The sequence below is a fragment of the Sminthopsis crassicaudata genome, chromosome 2 (assembly GCF_048593235.1).
Source record: "Sminthopsis crassicaudata isolate SCR6 chromosome 2, ASM4859323v1, whole genome shotgun sequence".
Classification (NCBI taxonomy): domain Eukaryota; kingdom Metazoa; phylum Chordata; class Mammalia; order Dasyuromorphia; family Dasyuridae; genus Sminthopsis; species Sminthopsis crassicaudata.
Window position 1 is genome coordinate 499,178,525 of NC_133618.1, and position 17,879 is coordinate 499,196,403.

General features: G+C 44.3%; 1 protein-coding gene across 2 annotated transcripts; it reads right to left on the minus strand.

Annotated features, from left to right (window-relative positions):
* Positions 1 to 4,026: 4,026 nt before the first annotated feature.
* On the minus strand, positions 4,027 to 13,436 carry SPOUT1 (SPOUT domain containing methyltransferase 1). 2 transcript variants are annotated; one of them, XM_074284927.1, is made up of 12 exons: positions 12,381 to 13,436; positions 11,734 to 11,776; positions 9,958 to 10,080; positions 9,153 to 9,312; positions 8,781 to 8,870; positions 8,484 to 8,533; positions 7,735 to 7,865; positions 7,507 to 7,579; positions 6,975 to 7,073; positions 6,000 to 6,102; positions 5,046 to 5,193; positions 4,027 to 4,398 (listed from the first exon to the last, which is right to left on the minus strand). In XM_074284927.1, exons 1-12 carry the CDS (start codon positions 12,438 to 12,440, stop codon positions 4,327 to 4,329), a joined length of 1,152 nt encoding a protein of 383 aa, XP_074141028.1. In that variant the 5' UTR covers positions 12,441 to 13,436; the 3' UTR covers positions 4,027 to 4,326. The 2 variants fall into 2 exon arrangements, with proteins under 2 accessions (XP_074141028.1, XP_074141029.1); XM_074284928.1 differs by lacking the exon at positions 12,381 to 13,436 and adding an exon at positions 12,078 to 12,160.
* Between the last annotated feature and the right edge of the window lie 4,443 nt (positions 13,437 to 17,879).

Below are 17,879 nucleotides of genomic sequence, written 5' to 3' on the forward strand. Positions count from 1 at the left end.
TTATATAAAAATATTGTATATGACTATTTCGTGTTTGAAGCTCGAAATGTTACATTTATCTGAAATCGGCCTTCCTTTAATTTGCCACCACTAGTTCTAGCTAGCTATGCTTTCTTAAGTTATATGGAATAGGCTGACTTTGTTCTTGTAACCCTTAAGTTAAAGACTGATCAAAGTTACATCTTTTCCAGGTTAAGCATCCCAATTCCTTTAACTTCCTCACAGGGGTCATAGTAATGAGTTCTCTCAGCATGCTATTCTTGATCTTCTAGACAAATTTCAGTATGTCAACGTTCCTTTTAAAATATAAGAATCATAGAATACTAAGGATGGAGTAACTGAGACTTTTCAGAAGTCCGGCTCCAAGTTAGCAGAAATGATTAAAGTAGGAAAGTTGATTGGCAGGCTTCACCCACCACATACCCAGGAATAACCCCACAGTGTGTCTCTTCTGTGGGAGCTTTGGGGTGGAGTATACCTTCCATCGGGATCATCTTAAAAAGTTGAGGGAAAAAAATTTGAATAAGGGTCATGAAATTTGTCCTAAAAGCCTTGCCCCAAACTGAAGATAGTGCTCCAGATGCCAACTTATCATTGCAAAGAACATCACAAACTCTTTTTCTCTGGGCAGTGTATTTGTAATTAAACAGCTATTTTGGGGCAGCTAGGTGGCGAAGTGGATAGAGCACCAGCCTTGAATTCTGGAGAACCGGAGTTCAAATCTGGTCTTAGACACTTAACACTTTGTAGCTGTGTGACCCTGGGCAAGTCATTTAACCCCAGACTCAGGAAAAAAAAAAATAAAAATAAAAACAGCCATTTTGCTAAGTTTTACACTGAAAGTTTTCTCAAGTGAAGCACTTACCAAGTAACACTGTCCATTCTGATCAATAAATCAACAAATGCCAACCCAGCTCACTACTCCTGAATTTTCAATTTATCGTCTCTTAGTCATTAAACAGATGACAGATAAAATGGTGAGGAGACAGACCATCTGAGGAGGACCTGAAAGAGAACTGATCTTCAGATAAATTTACTGAAAGGACCTGTTTAAAATTAAGAGCACTGACTGAGGTAGTGATGGCTGCAGGACATTGTGATCTACCAGAAGTGTGTGACTTCTGACTTGTGAAGAACATAGCCAATAAATTATAAGTAAAATAATGAGAATCATGGGAAGATTATATAAGGCCTGCTGATCTTACCTGACAGAAATATGCAATTTGAGTTGGGTTTCTTGCAAGGAGACTCTGATGAGGTATTGAGAAGCATAAGAACAAAGAAAGAAAAAGAGACAGGACATGGCCCAAGGAACATAGAGGCAAGAAAGGAGATTGAATGAAATAGCTGACTGGAACTGATCAAAACTGACAGGCAGGGTCTGCAGCCGTGTTACTGCCAGTGAAGCAATGCTTTGTGAGAGCTGATTGCTCGGAGAAAGGGAAGATTGCCATGTAACTCCCTTTTGTCCTGAAAGATGGAAAACTGATTTCTTGGGTTGTCGTTTCTGCTTTTTGGGGGAAGGATATAGAGGAAGAACGACAATATCTGCGTCTTATTTGCTATCAGATGTGGCTTTTTATTTAGAATTAATTGGATAAAACGGGGTCCCCTGCCATGTGAAGTGCCGAGTGGAGAATGCTCTGTGATCTTTTCACTATTTACACTATGAGGGGAGGGAGGAAAAAGTATTTAGAACAGATCTATTAGAACTTTGCAGATTTCTGGCATTAGGGAACTAAAAGAATGAAGACTTTCTTAGCACCCAAACAAATGAGGATATAAGCTTGTAGAGCTCCTCGCTGTTTCAATGGCTGAGAAGCGCAGAGAAGCCCACCTGTGAGGGCCAGACAGGGTGCAAATAGCAGGGAGGTAATTTTGCCCCACAGTGCAGATGCCACCATCCTCAGAGAGCCCAAGGACATCAACACTTGCCTTCTGGAGTCATGCATTGCCCTAAACACTCATATACCTCCCTGCTAGTTTTTGTATGCATTGGTGGCAAAGTGTGGCTCAAGTTTATGGTTGGGCTGCTACGTTATAGTCACATATGCTCCTGCTTTAATTGATCAAATACTGATTATCTTGCTTTCTGTTGAGTAAATGTTATGATTGTGCATGCTTTTGCCTTCTGTTGGATATTTTCTGATTATTCTTGCTTTTGTGTCACTTGTAAAAGTTCTATCTTTAAGAGTCAGTGGTGTCATGGTGTTTGGTTTTCTGTAAATTGTAAACTCACCAGTGCAGGGCCCTAGAACTTCACATACACTATACTGTCCCTGGAACTGTGAGAATCCAAGTAGCCACTGCCCATGATTACAGCTGCCTCAACCTGTTGAATTGAGTTCAGTTGGAGCAATTGGGCCTAGCCCAGGAAAAGAAGAGAACCTAGAGACACTTGAGGGAATCAGTGCCATTTCCAAGTAACACCATGGTGGTCTCATTCAGGATTTATTGGGGTGCCTTTTGTTTTGGTAGGGATTCATTAAATTATCCATCCAGGATTTACAGAAATCCTGTGGAGAAATATTTGAATAATTTTTAGGGCCAGCTTCTCAGAATGTTACTTTATAAAGCAGTGATCCTCAAACTTTTTAAATAGGGCCCAGTTCACTGTTCCTCAGACTGTGGGAGGGCCAGACTATAGTAAAAACAAAAGCTCACACTCTGTCTCCTCCCCTCAGCCCATTTGCCATAACCCGGGGGGCGCATAAATGTCCTCAGCTGCCACATCTGGCCTGCGGGCCTGTTGTAAAGGGACCACTTATGGGATACTTATAAGATCATGGATTTGAGGCTGGAAGGGATCTTTGAGGGAAGTCCAACACTCACTCATTTTTCACATAAGTAAACTGAGGCACAGAATTTGTGTCTAGTTATCCAGGGTCACACACTTAAATGTCTAAGATGAGATTTGAATCTAGAGTTTCCCGACTTAAAGTTTTGTAATGTATCTACCACATCATGCTACTTCTCATGGACACGGATAAGGATTGCCCAAGACCAGGAGGAAGGCACAGATTTGGTTGTAACTTGCACCAGAGAAGAGTACTGACATTGGGGAGATCATAAATCCACTGAAATATATCTTCCCTCTTTCCATTTCTTGCCTCTTTGTTTCCATTATCAATTCTTTCCTGCTTCATGCCCCTTAGTCCAAAAAGTTCTGCTTCCTTATCTTAAAAGAGAAAATTCTGGTCCCTTATATGTCTGGTTTCTTCTGGCTCCTGTCCCTCACTTCCTCATCCTGCATCTTTCCTGAAGTGCATCATCTACCTCAATGTCCTTCCTTCCCTTTAATCCCCTTTTAATTTAAGGGGGATTAAAAGGATCTGTCTCCAACATCTGCCAGAACTTGCCTCTCCAAAACCACAACTGTTTGACATTTGGGCCCCCCTTCCAGGGCTTTTAACTGAAGAAAGCCTGCCCTGGTCAGGAGGATATCTGAGAAACGAATGGAAGACAGGCTGGGGGGTGATTGATAGGGACGGGAGCAGAAGTTTCTCCCCCCTGCTATCAGGTACTAACATCCTCAGGGTCCCAGGAGCAGGGACTTGCTTGGGACAAGATGTGAAATTCTCCCAGGAGACAACCAAGTGGAACTAACTAAAAGGCCTGGTGCTGCCACTCTATGGTTGGGCTTGGAGAACCAGGACAAGCAGCTATTATTTTCCTCCTGCATTTCTGCCGCCTCTGTAGACAGTATGATGTGGTGGCAAGTGCAGCGATGCAGAGAGCTGCCTCATCCCCTGCTAAGTGGGGACAATCACAGCCCGTACCTCATAGGCAGGAGCATGAGGACCATCTGAATGTTCTAGCCGGCACAGTGCTCTGCACACATTAGGCACTTAATAATAGCTGTTGAGGGGCAGCTAGGTGGCGCAGTGGATAGAGCACCAGCCTTGAATTCAGGAGGACTCGAGTTCAAATCTGATCTCAGACACTTAACTCTTCCTAGCTGTGTGACCCTGGGCAAGTCACTTAACCCCAGCCTAAGGGGGGGAAAAATAATAATGGCTGTCGAGATGTGGTTATAAATGTGTTTTATAAAGGGCTGTTCTTGGTAGGCACAGCATGTAACCAGAGTATCAAGGATTTGTAAAAGCAAGCTATGAAAAGGAAGGGTCACTGCCCTACTTGATTGATCAATTGTCTGTTAGGACCTCCATCTCTCTTGTCCCTGGGTCAGGTCAGGTCCCCAAGAACTAGTTCCAAGCTTGGGGTCACTCTTCATCCATCTTGCAAATGGCAAATCACATCCGGAGGTCTCAACCAGAAGATCAGCTGCCAGCACCAGGCAAGTCAGTGCTGCGTCTGGAGGTGTCTTCAGTCAGGCTGGGGAGCCCCAGCAGCAATGATGGGAGATCGAAGGGTAGCCAGGGAGATGAGGATAGCTTCCTGCAAAGAAGAGTAGAAATAACCATCCAGCAGTGCTGATAGGCAGAAGCCAAGTTCCCAGATCTCTGGTATAGGGATCATCCCCTCATCATTCCCACAACCCCCCTCAAAGTATAGTATGCTCGGGAGATGGCAATCTCATCCTCTTGGGATCTAACACCCCCCCCACTCACACAGAAGGAAGCATTTTCTATAAGGTATCAAGTTTCTATCTAAATAACTTTTTTAGTCACATTTCCAATTTTGTAAAATGTAAAACGATGGTGTTAGACTAATTCATTTCTCAAGGATCTCCTTAGTCTAACATTTAGTATTCTATGACTTTATCTTTCCATCTATAGCCAAGGGGTACCAGCTTAAGATGGGCAAAGGACACCTGGGGAGGGGTGAGGCATGGTAATAAGAGGAACAAACTCTTCCCTCCTCTCCCCTCCCCCCAAAAGCTGCTGCTAGAAGTCTCAAAGTTCTGGAAGAGCACTGAGATACATAGTGCAGGCCCATAATGTTCAAAAGAAAAGGAGGCAAGAGGAGTCCTTCAGAGGTAAGGGCTTTCAGGACAGGTTCAGGGTGTGGCCCTGGCCAGTGGGGAAGGAAGTGGTGTCCTGGGAAAGTGGCAGCCTTAGGAGAAAGGGCCCTAAGACTCTTACCTCAGTACGAATGGTGCGGCTGCCTTGTCCTGGACAGGTGTTGAAATAAAAGTCAAAGAGAACACTGGGATCTGTGATCTCTAGGTTGGGATCGGCCTCAACACTGGCCTCCAACCCCTGGAGACCCCCAAACACCACAATAGCATGGCTAGAAGGAGAGAAAGAAGATGAGCAGAGTTAGGGGAGGGTGAAATTGGGTGCTCAAAGTGGAGTGTTCACAACACTTCCAATGTCTATTCAAATCTTACTCGGCCTTCACAGCCCAGCTCACATGCTACCCTCCTTCAGGAAGCTCACAAATGACCAAAGCCGCCTACACATGTAGCCTCAACACTGGCAAAGAGAAGCTTCCTGGAGACAAGTTCAATGTAGCCCTTGGCTATCTGAAGGGCTGCTGGGGAAGAAGGGCTGACTGCTCACTTTGGGCCTAAAGGACAGAACCAGAGGCTCCTATGTAAACTACAGCAAGGCAGACTTTGGCTTTTAAGGAAAAACTCAGAAAGAAGTAGTTAGTAGGTACACTGATCAGAGTTCTTAAGTTGTTCAAAGTTGTCTTTAAAAAAACCAAAAGAGATAAATTGTGGGTTCTCCAGGATGTATCAGAGCAGTTGGCCTCTGAGAACTCCTAACTGTTCTGTCATCCACCTTTCCCATCAGACACTGTTTTCTGACTTATCTCAGAGCCAGGCTCACAGCAGGGAACTGACAATCGACAACTAATGTCAGTCCTACTCCTGGGTCCATGCTTTGGAGGTCGTATGATGATGGTTAGAATGGGCAGGAAGACAACTCAAATTTTCTGCATATGAAGTAGGAAGGGATAAGAGAGAAGGGAATAAAAGTAACTCAAATTCTGGGACATTAACCAATTTCCTGGCTCCTCAGCATCTCTCTTTCTCTGACCCCTGATTTCCTGCCCGCCCCTAGATACTTCTGTCTTTTTCCGTAGCTCACTTGAAGTTAGGAAGCTGGACTGAGGACAGATCCTCTCCTCGCTCTGAGGTTCCGATGGTCAGGTCATAGCCATCCTTATAGGGACCCTCAGCAAACACCGCACCTGGGCAGAAAAGTGCAGCTTAGCTAGAGTGGGGATTCAAGTCAGGCAACTTCTTCTCCCTCCCACTCTGAGAAGGACACCTAATTCTGAGACCCACTCCTAGGTGATGCCCATCCTGTGCCAAGCAGAAAAACCTTACAACCACTAAATCTTAAAGCTGGAAGGGCAGCTCGGTGCAAAATGGATAGGTCTTTGGACTTGAAGTCAAGAAGACCTGAATTCAAATCCAGTCTCGGACACTTACCAGTTATTTGACTCTGGACAAGTTTCCTTTACCCTGTTGCCTTAGTTTCATCTGTAAAATGAGCTGAAGAAAATGGTAAACTTTGCCAAGAAAATCCCAACTGGAGTCAGGAAGAATTGGACATGACTAAAACAAATGAGTAAGTCCAGGAGTTCTTAATCTAAGGTTTGTGAACTTTTAAAAATATATTTGAACTATTTTAATATAACTGGATTCCTTTGTAACAAACATTATTTTGAAAAGAAATCCACAAGCTTTGCCAGTATGGCCAAGGGACCCAAGGAACTTGGGTTAAGAATCCCTGACTTGGCCAAATCCTCTCATTTTACAAATGAGGAAACCCAGGTCAACAGAGGGAGGCTGATTTGCCTAGCAAACAGCCTGTAAATAACCAAATTCAGATTCAGATCCAGCCTTGACTCCAGTCCAGTGTTCCTTCTGCTATACAAACAGTTCACCTCCAACCCCATCCTCCCAATTTTACAAATGGGGAAATAGAGACCCAAAGTGGGGGTATGAATTGTCCTAGGTCTCACAAAGACAAGGGTCACAGCCAGGACTAAACTTGGCAGCGCTTGTCAGGCACATTAACCGATGGCCTCTGGGGGTGGGAGGATCAAATACTCACTGAGACAGGAAGCCAGGCGGACACTGTAGCCCCAGTAGAGACCAGCATGGGTGCGGGGCTCCTGGCTTGATACAACGCGTCCCTTGAGGCTTTTGCTCTCTGGAGAGAAAAAAGGAGACTGTGGGACCTCTCCTACTGTGAACCATAGGCCCCTTCTGCAAGCCCAACCCTAAGAAAGGCATCCAGTCAGAGTCAATTTATTCAATAAGCATTTGCTAAGTGCTTCCTGTGTAGAGAGGACTAGTCACTGAAAGAGATAGAAAAAGATAGGAAAAAAAGGGGGAAAAAAAAAAAAAAGGATAAAAAAGGCATCATTGCACAAAGCAACAATCAATGATTAAATGTCCATTATGTACCAGGCACTGGTAAATTGAGCTTATAGTCCAATAGGGAGGAACTAATATGTCTAATATGTAGGTGAACTATAACAGAAGCAAAGGAAATCCAGACAATTGCAAGAGACAGTTTAAGGAGGAAGATTCTGCTTTCATCTGGGTGTCTGTCCCTTGAGAGGGGCTGGGGGTCAAGATACCTGGGATCTGCTGCTGGTCTAGCCGCACAGTGACTCTTAGACCAGGTTCCAGGTTCTTGTCTATCTGCACCTCCTATAGAAGAAGAGGCTGGGTTTAGGCCTGAGCAAGCAATCTCCCCCATTCCCATCCTGAGAGCCTTGCCTCCTGGAGTCAAGAAACATTTATTAAATTCCTACTATGTGCAAGACATTGTGCTAAGCCAGTGAAAGCCTGGAAGCCCCAGGTACCTTCTTCATGCCACAGTTGACAAAGGAACCCCGTCCAGGCCGGGTAGGCCGGTCTAACACAATCCCTTCCCTGTACTCCAAAACTTCCTCCTGCCGCACGTGGTGAGGGCTGTCTAAAGGATTCAGCAGTCCTGAGGAAAGGGGAGAAAGGAACTGAAGGTGGCCATAGGATACCAGGAGAGAAGCCAGAGAGAAGTGTGGGATGGAGGAAAGGGCCCTGGCCTGGGAACTGGCAGAACCAGACCTGGTTCTAGTTCCTGCTTGGTCACTTTTGAATTATGTGATTGGGGAAAATGCCAGAGACTGCCACAGCTGGAAAAAACTCTGAAGACCAAGTTGAACATTTTAACCAAGGTGGAAACTGAGGTTCACATTGGACAAATGAATGAAGATGGCATTTGCTCCCATGACTTTGATATATCCCAAATTAAACATGTCAAATGAACATTCCCAATCTTCCTTTAGTAAATTCACCTTATACCTGTCATTTAGATCCTAATAATAATCTCACATTTTATGTAAAGCTTGAAGGTTTACAAAGCACTTTACTCCCAAGCCTGTGAAAATACTTCACTTTACAGTGGAGAAAACTAAGGTTCTAGAACCTGATTTGTGCAGTGTTGGAGTCTTCTTTTAAAAGGGGAGGAACATGACTCCAGGATAAAAGTACTTTCAGGCCCAGGGGCAGGGGGAGATTAAAGAACAGGAGTGATGACACAGAAAATAAGGGAACACAGCTGAGTTCTTACCTGCAAATTGCAGATCCTGGTGTTTGGGGAAGAAAGCTTTTCTCAGGTACCTAGGATACAGTTCTCTAATAAATTCCCAGGGCAAAGATTTCCTCTCCAGTCCAGTCCTAAGCACCTACCCTCCTCCTGGGCCTGCTCTCCAATCCTCCCTTCCCCTTTCATTCTGGGTTTGGGACCTTTCCCAGCAAAAGAGGCAGGGTCTGGGGATAAAGGGGGGGATTTCTGGGGAGAGACTTTCCACCCTACACTCCTGTTTCCCCCTCTCCCTCACTCCCAGCCAGCCAAATTGCTTCTTACTGTGGGCACTCCAGGTACTGGAGAATTCGAGCAAGTTGTACCGAAGCCTGTCCTTTTTTGCCAATGCCAACAAATTCCCCCTCAACACTCCTGGAAGGGAATAAAGGGTTAGCTGATTCAGATATTCAGTTCCTCCAAATGCTTCTGAAGCAGCTGGTTCCATGAGCAGGAGGGAAAGAGTGAAGATCCTTTGCCTTCTCTGCCCAGGGAATAGCACTCAGTCACCCTTCCATTTTCATGGAACATTCTGGGATTCTAGGATCTGTCCCCTCCCCTCCCCCCTGCAATATATGCTAAGCAGGCAAAGCCCCTTTTCCCCCCCACCCTTCTCTCAACATTGTCCCCTCTCTCCTGAACCAGATGGCCCCTTACTTGACGTCTTCACCCTCTTCATCAAATATCACGATCTCATCCACACAGAAGATGGCACAGGCCCGGGCGATCTGGCCAGCCAGATAGGTCCGAAGCTCCAGAGACTGCGCATTGTTGAGGATGGAGCCAGGTAGGGCCACACTCAGGGTGTACGTTCGCCCTGGAGGAGCCAAAGAGGGGACACAGTGAATATTCCTGAATGGGGCCAAGAACCTACATTTCCTGAACCATCCCCTCATGGAAGCTCTAGGACTGCATGCATCAAGGCTGCCTTCTTCCCACTCCAGACCCTTCTCCAAATCTCTTTTCTGAGGGTACTGTTCAGTTTGCTATGCCACTGGAAAGGTGTTAATCACTGAAAATGCCTTCAAGGACTTTTTAGGCAAGGACAATTTCTTAATGTAGTAACTCTATAATCCAAGTTCTACTCCTGGCCCTACTCACTTGCTGTGTGACCTCAGTGAACCACTTTTCTCTCTCTTGGTCTTGGTTTCCAATGGGGTAAAATGCAGGCACTGGCCCTTTGCCAACCTGACAGGTGGTGCTTCTATGATTTTCTAGTGGTGGAATCTAACCCTGGAGACTACTCAGTGTAGGACAAGGGGGGGGTGCATTTTGTGGGGACGATGCTTAGCTCCTATTACATGTTTGTGATCACTGAACAACCCTGTCCACATCCCCAGAAGGAGACCTCACAGGCCACAGCCTAGCGCTGATAACAAAAAGTCGGCAGCGCTAAAGACCAGGCCCCTGGCTGACTTCCTGGGGCACAACTCCTTCCTAGAAAAAGGTTCTTGGGGGATACCATTTGCTTGCTGTTGTGTTTCTTCAGCCTCCTCTTTCTGCTTCTCTGCCTCTTCCTGAGCTCGCTGCTTCTCCAACTTCTTTATCATCTTCAGCTCCCTCCATCTCTTCTTCTCTTCTTTCCCTGTAAGGAAGATCTTCAAATGGGGGATGAGGATAATCAGATGGGTTTGGAGTGGGGACACTCCAATGTAGCACTGGCCTAAAGGTAACATTTTTGAAAGCAGGGGACTAAGGAAAAATCCTGAGGGAAATGTAGAAAACTGAACAGCAAGTTCCAAATATGAAAATTCTATGGAATAGAGAAATTCATTTTTATATGATGCTTTGCCGTTTGGTTTCTTTGAGATGGAAGGCTTAAACACAATTATCTTTAACAGATGAGGAAACTGAAACTCTGAAAGATTCATACTTTTCCATTATTATATGGCTAGTATATTTTTGACACAAACTCAAATATGGAGACTCGCCAGTCTAGTAATTTCCCCACTCTAACATGGTGACTATCAGATTTAAAATTGCTTAAAAATAAAATGCTGGCAAAATGTAAAAGAACCAAGGATACCTAAAAACATTGATCACTGAAACCTTTAGCACTTAAAAAAAAAAAAAAACCCAAATGGTTTTGTTAAACCTAACAGAGCCTGCATGAGATTCCTTAAGCAAATACCAGGTTATCTAATGCTTAAGTTTTTTTGAAATTATAAACTTTTTTTAAAAAATCCAACTTATTCATTAGTGAATTTTCACAAATATTCAGTTACTTAGTCCATCTTATAGTAGATGGAAAACAAAAAAAAAAATCAAGTATTCTATAAAGTTAGCTTAGCTCCGTTCCCATCCTTCCTCCCATCCACATTTTTTTCTTCCTGGCCTTTAAGAACAGCTATTTCTATACAGATATACATCTGCACAGATTTTTCAGATGGCCATCTTCCTGTGGCCATACTCCTATATTCCAGCCTCCCCTTTGAACTCTGGCCCTGGGATCCTGGGCTTCTGACTGATGAGCATTCACCTAAGCGGCCTAGACAGTCGTAGCAAGGTAATCATGGTCTGGTTCCGGGGCATTTTTAAGCACTCTCTGCCCATCTTCCCTCCTTAACACTGAAATAGTCATCTAATCAGCCCTAAGCCTCCCAGCTCACTGTTCTCTCCAATGGATCAGTACACTTTCCCCAGTCAGACTGAAGCTTCCTTTTCCTTACTGGTGGTGCCCACTGCCTGGCACAGACGGAGCTCGGGGTAAGGTTTCCCCTCCATCTCTAGAAGCAGTGGGAGGCTCCGGGTGTGACACATTACCAGACTTGGTTATGATGGTTAGTTTTGCTGAGCTGCTTTTTTTCTTTGTTACAAAGGATGGGAAGAAGGGGAGGGAAAAGGGAACTATGGGAACAGACGGTAATACAAAACCAAAAGGTGGTAATGAGAATTACTGTAAATAAATCCATCAATATTAATAAAAATTAAAATGAAAAAACAGTAAGTGCCAAAGACCACCAAAAGGCCCAGACCGCAGTAATCCGCGGGGTAGCTGCCCTGCCAGAATCCCGTTTTCTCTTCTGCAAAATGCAACCTGAGACTAAGATGTCTTTAAGGTCTCTTCGAGTTCATTAAGTTCTGACATTCTACAGGACGCCGAGAGAGATAGGAGGAGAGATAGTATGAGAGAACTAATCAAAAACATTAATTAAATTTAAGGAGTTAAATAAGTTTAATCAATTTAATCTAATTAAAAGCTCATCTCTCTAAAGTACTCCCGCCCTCAAATTCTTACTCTCTTTCTTCAATTTCCGCCACTCGATTTTTCGTACTTCTCCCTGGAAAGGAAGCAAATCAAAACCTGAGCTTTCGTGCCGTACGGCCATCCGCTCGGGCAAGCACGGGCCGCTCCACGCCCGAACCCAGCCTCAAGCGGATTCGGGTCTCCGGTCCCCGCCTCCCGTCGCCCCGCTCCCTCTCAGCTCCTCGCCGCCACACGCGGGGCCCCGGATTCACCTACAGCCCCAAGGGAGCAAGCCCGCTAGAGACCCCTTACAGTGAGCTGCCTCTGGGGGGCGGCTCGTCCCCAAGCCGTGAGGCCCCTCGAAGCCCAGGACCCGGCCAAGCCAACCAGCACACCTGAGCCCGGGGCCGCTTCCCCAGGAACTCCGCCATCTTCCAGACTGAATCTCGGGAGCCCTTCCCCCCAGCCAATCAGCGGCGCATACTGAAGGCCACGCCCCCTTCCCTTCGGCCGCCCAATCAGAGATCTAGAGATGATGCGAGGGCGGGTGCGTAGGCAGGGACGGCACCGGGTCGGAGGAGCATGCTTCGGAGCGACCGGCTCTCCTACTGTTCCAGATGTCCGGAGCTGTTCGGCTGCAGACCTAGCGTTTGCTGGTGCCCCACCCCCAACCACCCTCCGTCAGCCTTCCGGAATACCTGTCCGTTGTATTTGTGGGCAAGGTCGGAACTAAATCCCATTTTCCAGATTTTCCTCATTTCTTCCTCATTGCAGTGGGGGTGGGCCGCATTCTCATCCCGTCTCTCCAGGGAGGCCGCTGAGGTTCAGAGGAAGGAAACAACTTGTCCGGGATCACAGGAAGACATTAGTGGCCGAGCCTCGACCAGGTCTTGGGACTCCCAGCCTCCCGAGCAGTGACGGGACGGGTTAAAGTATGGACTCCCTGCCGTCTGGGGGAGGGGCGGGCGAGGGGGGGAAAGTTGGAACCGAACGTTTTGCAAGGGTCAGTGTATATGCTTTGTATATAAATAGCTGTAATAAAGAAAGTTCTCTCTGCTGCTGCTAGTGCTGCCCAGCCGCCTCCTGGGGACATCAGTTCATTGGGTCCCCTGCCCTGCAGAGTGCCAGCTTGGAGGTCTGGGTTGAGGCGTCGCAAGTTTTGACAGAGCCAGACGTGACTGTTTCTAGGCTCACTCACTGTGTGTGGCGGCCGGCCCGGCCACGGCAGTTAATGAGGCAGACCGCTCACCGCCCGCACCTGAGCGTCGACCGCCCCAGACCTTCAGGCACACGCCGGAGTTACACGGGCCCTGTTGGTGATAGGTCTCTCTCCATGCGGCCCGCACGGACGGACTACTTGCGAAGCTCAGAAGAAGGGGCTGAAATTCACCAGGACTGAGGAATGATGTTTTTCCGAAAATCTTCCTGAGCCTGCCTTGAGCTGACAGAGGTCTTGTGGAACAGCCAGCAGGCCGGGGACAGCGGCTCAGAGGGTGTGAGAAGTCAGGGGCTAAGAGCAAGAACGCAGAAGCGTTTTGAACACCAGAGGAGTCCGCATTTGCTTTGCAGGCCATAGGAGGCCACTGGAGGTTATTTAGTAGAGGGCGGACATGATTGGCTCCTTTGGTGAACCGATGGGAGATATTTAAGACGGGCAGGCCCACCAGTCATCCTTCTGTGAGACCATCGGGCCTCTACTACGAGGGGGCGGTGTCAGAGAGAAGGAGCGTGCTTGAGACATGTGGCACAGATCTTTGCAACAGCTAGGATCCGGGATGGGGGTGATGAAGTAACTTGAACCAAATCATGAGGTAAATACCTAATAATGAGGTATATACCTCAATAGGATTAAGTGAGGTCTAGTGGCAGGATTGCAACCCCCTTAGGATTTGGCGCAAGGATACAAAGTTAAATCAGGTCTAGTGGCCTCGAGAGTCCCCTGTAAATGAATTTATAGGCCCGAAAACCTAGATGGGTAAAAGATGTTTATTGCAGGGTTTGGAAGCAAGGTTAAGGTCTGGTTAGTAAAAGGCATTAGATAGAGGAAGATAAACGCCGAAAGCGGCAGGGTCAGAGAATCTCTGATGCAAGCATCTTGGCTGGCATCTTTCAAATCTCTGAACCAAAGGTGATTATAGCTTTGCTCTTTTTATCTGCTTGAAGAAGTAATGGGCGGAGCTCAGGTTAATTCCTAGAAGGCCAGATTTTTGGCGGGCTTTATCCAAGCCAGCTCAGATCCAGTGGGGGGCTGGGTACAAGCCCAGACTAGTTTGACCAGATCTTGTATCAAAGTCCCAAGTCCCAAAGGAAGTTGTAGATCAAACAAGGAACATCAAGGGGCTACCGCCCTCAACAGGGGGACCCAGGGTGGCTCCTCTTGCGGGTCCCAAGGGACGGGGAGGAAGGTCCCCTGTAGTAACCTGCAAGGTAGTAGTGGGGAAGGAGGGTTTAGAGGGAAAGAGAGTAAGTTCTACTTTAGATACATTCTCAGGAGTTCTCAAACTAGGCCCACGTTTGACAAATAGGCTGAGGGGTGGAGACAGAGTGAGAGCCTTTGTTTTCACTATAGTCCGGCCTCCCACAGTCTGAGGGACAGTGAACTGGCCCCTATTTAAAAAGTTTGAGGACCACTGCATTAAGTTTTAAGATGTCTGCTGGACATGCAGCTCAAGATATCTGAAAGGCCCCGTTAGAGATTAGCTGAATCTGAAGCAGGTTAGGCAGATCTGAGAATGATCAGCATAGAGATGGTCATTACATGCCTGGGAGCTCATGAAGTGACCAAGTAGTATGGAAGGATAAAAGAAGAGGGCCCAGGGCAGAACCCTGAGGGACAATGACAGTCAGAAGGTGTGACCTGGAGGATGATCCAGCAAAAGAGATGGAGAAATAAGCAGGCCTCAGATTTTTTTAAATTTATTTTTTTTAATTAATTTTATAATTATAACTTTTTTTGACAGTACATATACATGGGTAATTTTTTACCACATTATCCCTTGCACTCACCTCTGTTCCGAATTTTCCCCTCCTTCCCTCCACCCCCTTCCCTAGATGGCAGGCAGTTGCAGGCCTCAGATTGACTTAGAAAACTATTTGTTAAATGTTTTCCAGTTATATTTTAGTTTGGTTGGCAAGGGGTAGGAGGGACTCACTTGATAGTGTTTTGGACTTCATATGGTGACTAGGTGGCCGAGTAGGTAGAGTGCTGGGTGGAAATCAGGAAGGCCTGATTTCAAATTTGGTCTTGGGTACTAGCTGTATGACCCTGAGTAGGTCATCTAACCTCAGTTTCCATATCTGTAAAATGGGTATGATAATAGCATGTGCTTCCCAGGGTGGTTGTGAGAATCAAGTGAAGTAACATTTGCTTAGCACAGTGCCTGGTGCTCAATAGACACTCTAGAAATATTAGCTGTAGGTATCTTGTAAGTTATATGTTCGATACCTCCAGACTAGGGGAACAGAATGACAAATTCAGCCAGGCTCAGAGAAAGCCATCCTGTTATATTTTGCTTCATTGTACATTTTGTTAAAAGAGAAGGAATCTACTTGAAGGTGAAGGACATGGTTAGTGATAAAACAAGGAAGAGGAGTAGAATCTGTTTTAGAAAACTCTCATGCAAAGGAACCAACTCTGTGTTGTAAGTTGGTCTCTTAGACTCTTGTGTCTTGGAGATAAATTTAAATTATTTATCTGGTTACACGGCCCCTAAGTGTCAGAGGCAGGTTTTTGAATCTGGCCTTGAGTCTTGCTTTCTTCAAATGGCTAGATCATTTTCAGCATACATTTTTGTAAAACTTTGTGTTCTAATTTTTTCTCCTTTCTTCCTTTGCCTCCCCCTTCCCCAAGACATCAAACAATTTGATATAGGTTAAATCCATGCAATCTTTTAAAATATATTTCTTTATTTGTCATGTTATTCAAAAGAAATCAGAACAAAAAGAAAAAGAACCCACATGAAAGGAAAAACAAACAAGCAAATAGGTGAAAATGCTATGATTCTCCATAGTTCTCTTTCTGTCTGTGGATGGCATTTTCCACCCAAGTCAGCTCATGAACCAAGTTTATCACAGTTGATCATTACATAATGTTATTACTGTGTAAAATGTTCTCTGGGTTCTAGTTAGTTCACTCAGCATCACTTCATGTAAATCTTTCCAGGTTTTTAAAAAATCAACCTGCTCATTATTTTCTATGGAACAATAATATTCCATTAAATTTTCATACCATAACTTATTCAGCCATTCCCTAACTGATGGGCACCCATTCAATTTTCAGTTCCTTGCTAACTACAAAAAGAGCTATGACAAACATTGTTCCATATATGGGTTCCTTCTACCTTTTTTATTTTCTCTTTGGGATATAGACCCAGTAGTGAGATCAAAGTGTATATAGCCCTTTGGACATAATTCCAAATTGCTCTCCACAATATTTGGATCATTTCATAATTCCACCAACAATGTGTTAGTGTCATAGTTTTCCCTCATCCTCTCCAACATTCATCATTTTTTTCTCATCATCTTAGGCAATCTGAGAGGTACGAGGCAGTACTTCAGGGTTGTCTTAATTTACATTTCTCTACTCAATAGTGATTTATAGCATTAATAAGAAAGTTTTAAAAATGCACTGAAGAAAACAAAAAATGTGGAAGGGAACATAGCAATTTTTTTTCTATCTTGTTAAGTTTGACATATGTTTCTTAAAAAACAAGAATAATGTACCAGAAGTCCATAGTTTCTTTTTTATTTAAAGTCCATAGTTTCTTAGACAAATCCTTTTCTATTCTTTGTATATTGAAATGTTTGTGTTTGTTGACAATTAGGTTCACAGTATATTTTAAAATAGCCCCATTTGGATGCTCATCAATTGGCAGAATGGCTGAATAAACTGTGGCATGTGATTATAATGGAATATTATTGTTCTATGAGAAATGATGAGCAGGATACTCTCAGAAAAACCTGGGAAGTCCTCCATGAACTCAAGCAAAATGAAATGAACAGTGTAAAGAGTAATAACACAATATTCTGAGATTATTAGCTATGAATGACTTTGCTATTCTCAGCAGTACAATGATTCGCAACTACTCTGAAGGACTTATGAAAAATGCTATCCATTCCCAGAGAAAGAACTGATTATGTCTGAATACAGATTTCAGTATAATCTTTATTTTGTGGATTTTTATATTTGTTTTGGGGAGGAGGTAGAACACTTTTCTTTCACAACATGACTTGTATGGAAATGTTTTGCATAACTTCACATATGCCTTCAGGAACTCAAAGTTTTAAAGTTACATGTCACTGGGGAAAATATTAAATATTAAAAAATACAAAAATGAAAATAGCCCCTCTAAGAGAAACCATTTATATTGGGGTTATGGGAATACAGATTTAGACCTGGAAGAGATCTTGGAAAATATCCAGGCAAATCTTCTTATGTTACGTTGAGAAAACTGGATCTTCACATGGTCAAGTGATTATCACAAAAATAAAAATAATAGCAGCTAACATTTGTATAGCATTTATCATGTTCCAGGCACAATGTTTTCCAATTATCATCTTGTTTAATCTTCACAACCATACTGGGAGGCAGATGCTATTATCATCCCCATTTTACAGATAAGGAAGCTGAGGCAAACAGTGGTTAAGTGACTTGCTTAGGATCACACAAGTAAAAAATGACAGAGTCACTTGAGCCCACCACCTTGGTTCTTTTAAAAATATTTCTTTGTTTATTAATCTGTCATTGTCACTATCTGAATCCAAATCCCACCCTAAACAGAATAACAAAACTAAAACCTCAAAATATAGCTGCACAGTCCCACAAAATAAATTTCCACATTAGAAATGTCTGAAAATACAAGTGTGTGCATTTTAATTTCATCCCCTCTGTCAGGAGGCAAGTGCATGTTTATCTTCATTCTTTTAGATTCATGGTTTATCACAACATTAGTCACATTATATAAGTTCTCTTAACTCTTGCTTATTCCACTGTGCTTCAGTTCATAGAGTCCAGTTTCCTCTGCAACTAGTAATTTTGTTATTCCTGATGGCACTTACATTCATTCACTACAATTTATTTAACCATTTCTCAGTAGCATGATATCCTTTGTTGTCAATTTTTGGCTACTATTATAGAACTGCTATAAATATTTTTGTACAAACAAAACCAATGCTCAAATGAGTCAAATTTATAAGAA

Excerpts from the sequence above, each read along its gene's own strand:
- SPOUT1 (XM_074284927.1), bottom strand. The coding sequence starts at position 12,440 with ATGAGGAAAATCTGGAAAATGGGATTTAGTTCCGACCTTGCCCACAAA. Across the intron at positions 9,313-9,957 it reads AACACAACAGCAAGCAAATG|GGCGAACGTACACCCTGAGT; the intron begins GTATCCCCCAAG and ends TGGCTCCTCCAG. Across the intron at positions 7,580-7,734 it reads TCAACTGTGGCATGAAGAAG|GAGGTGCAGATAGACAAGAA; the intron begins GTACCTGGGGCT and ends CTTCTTCTATAG.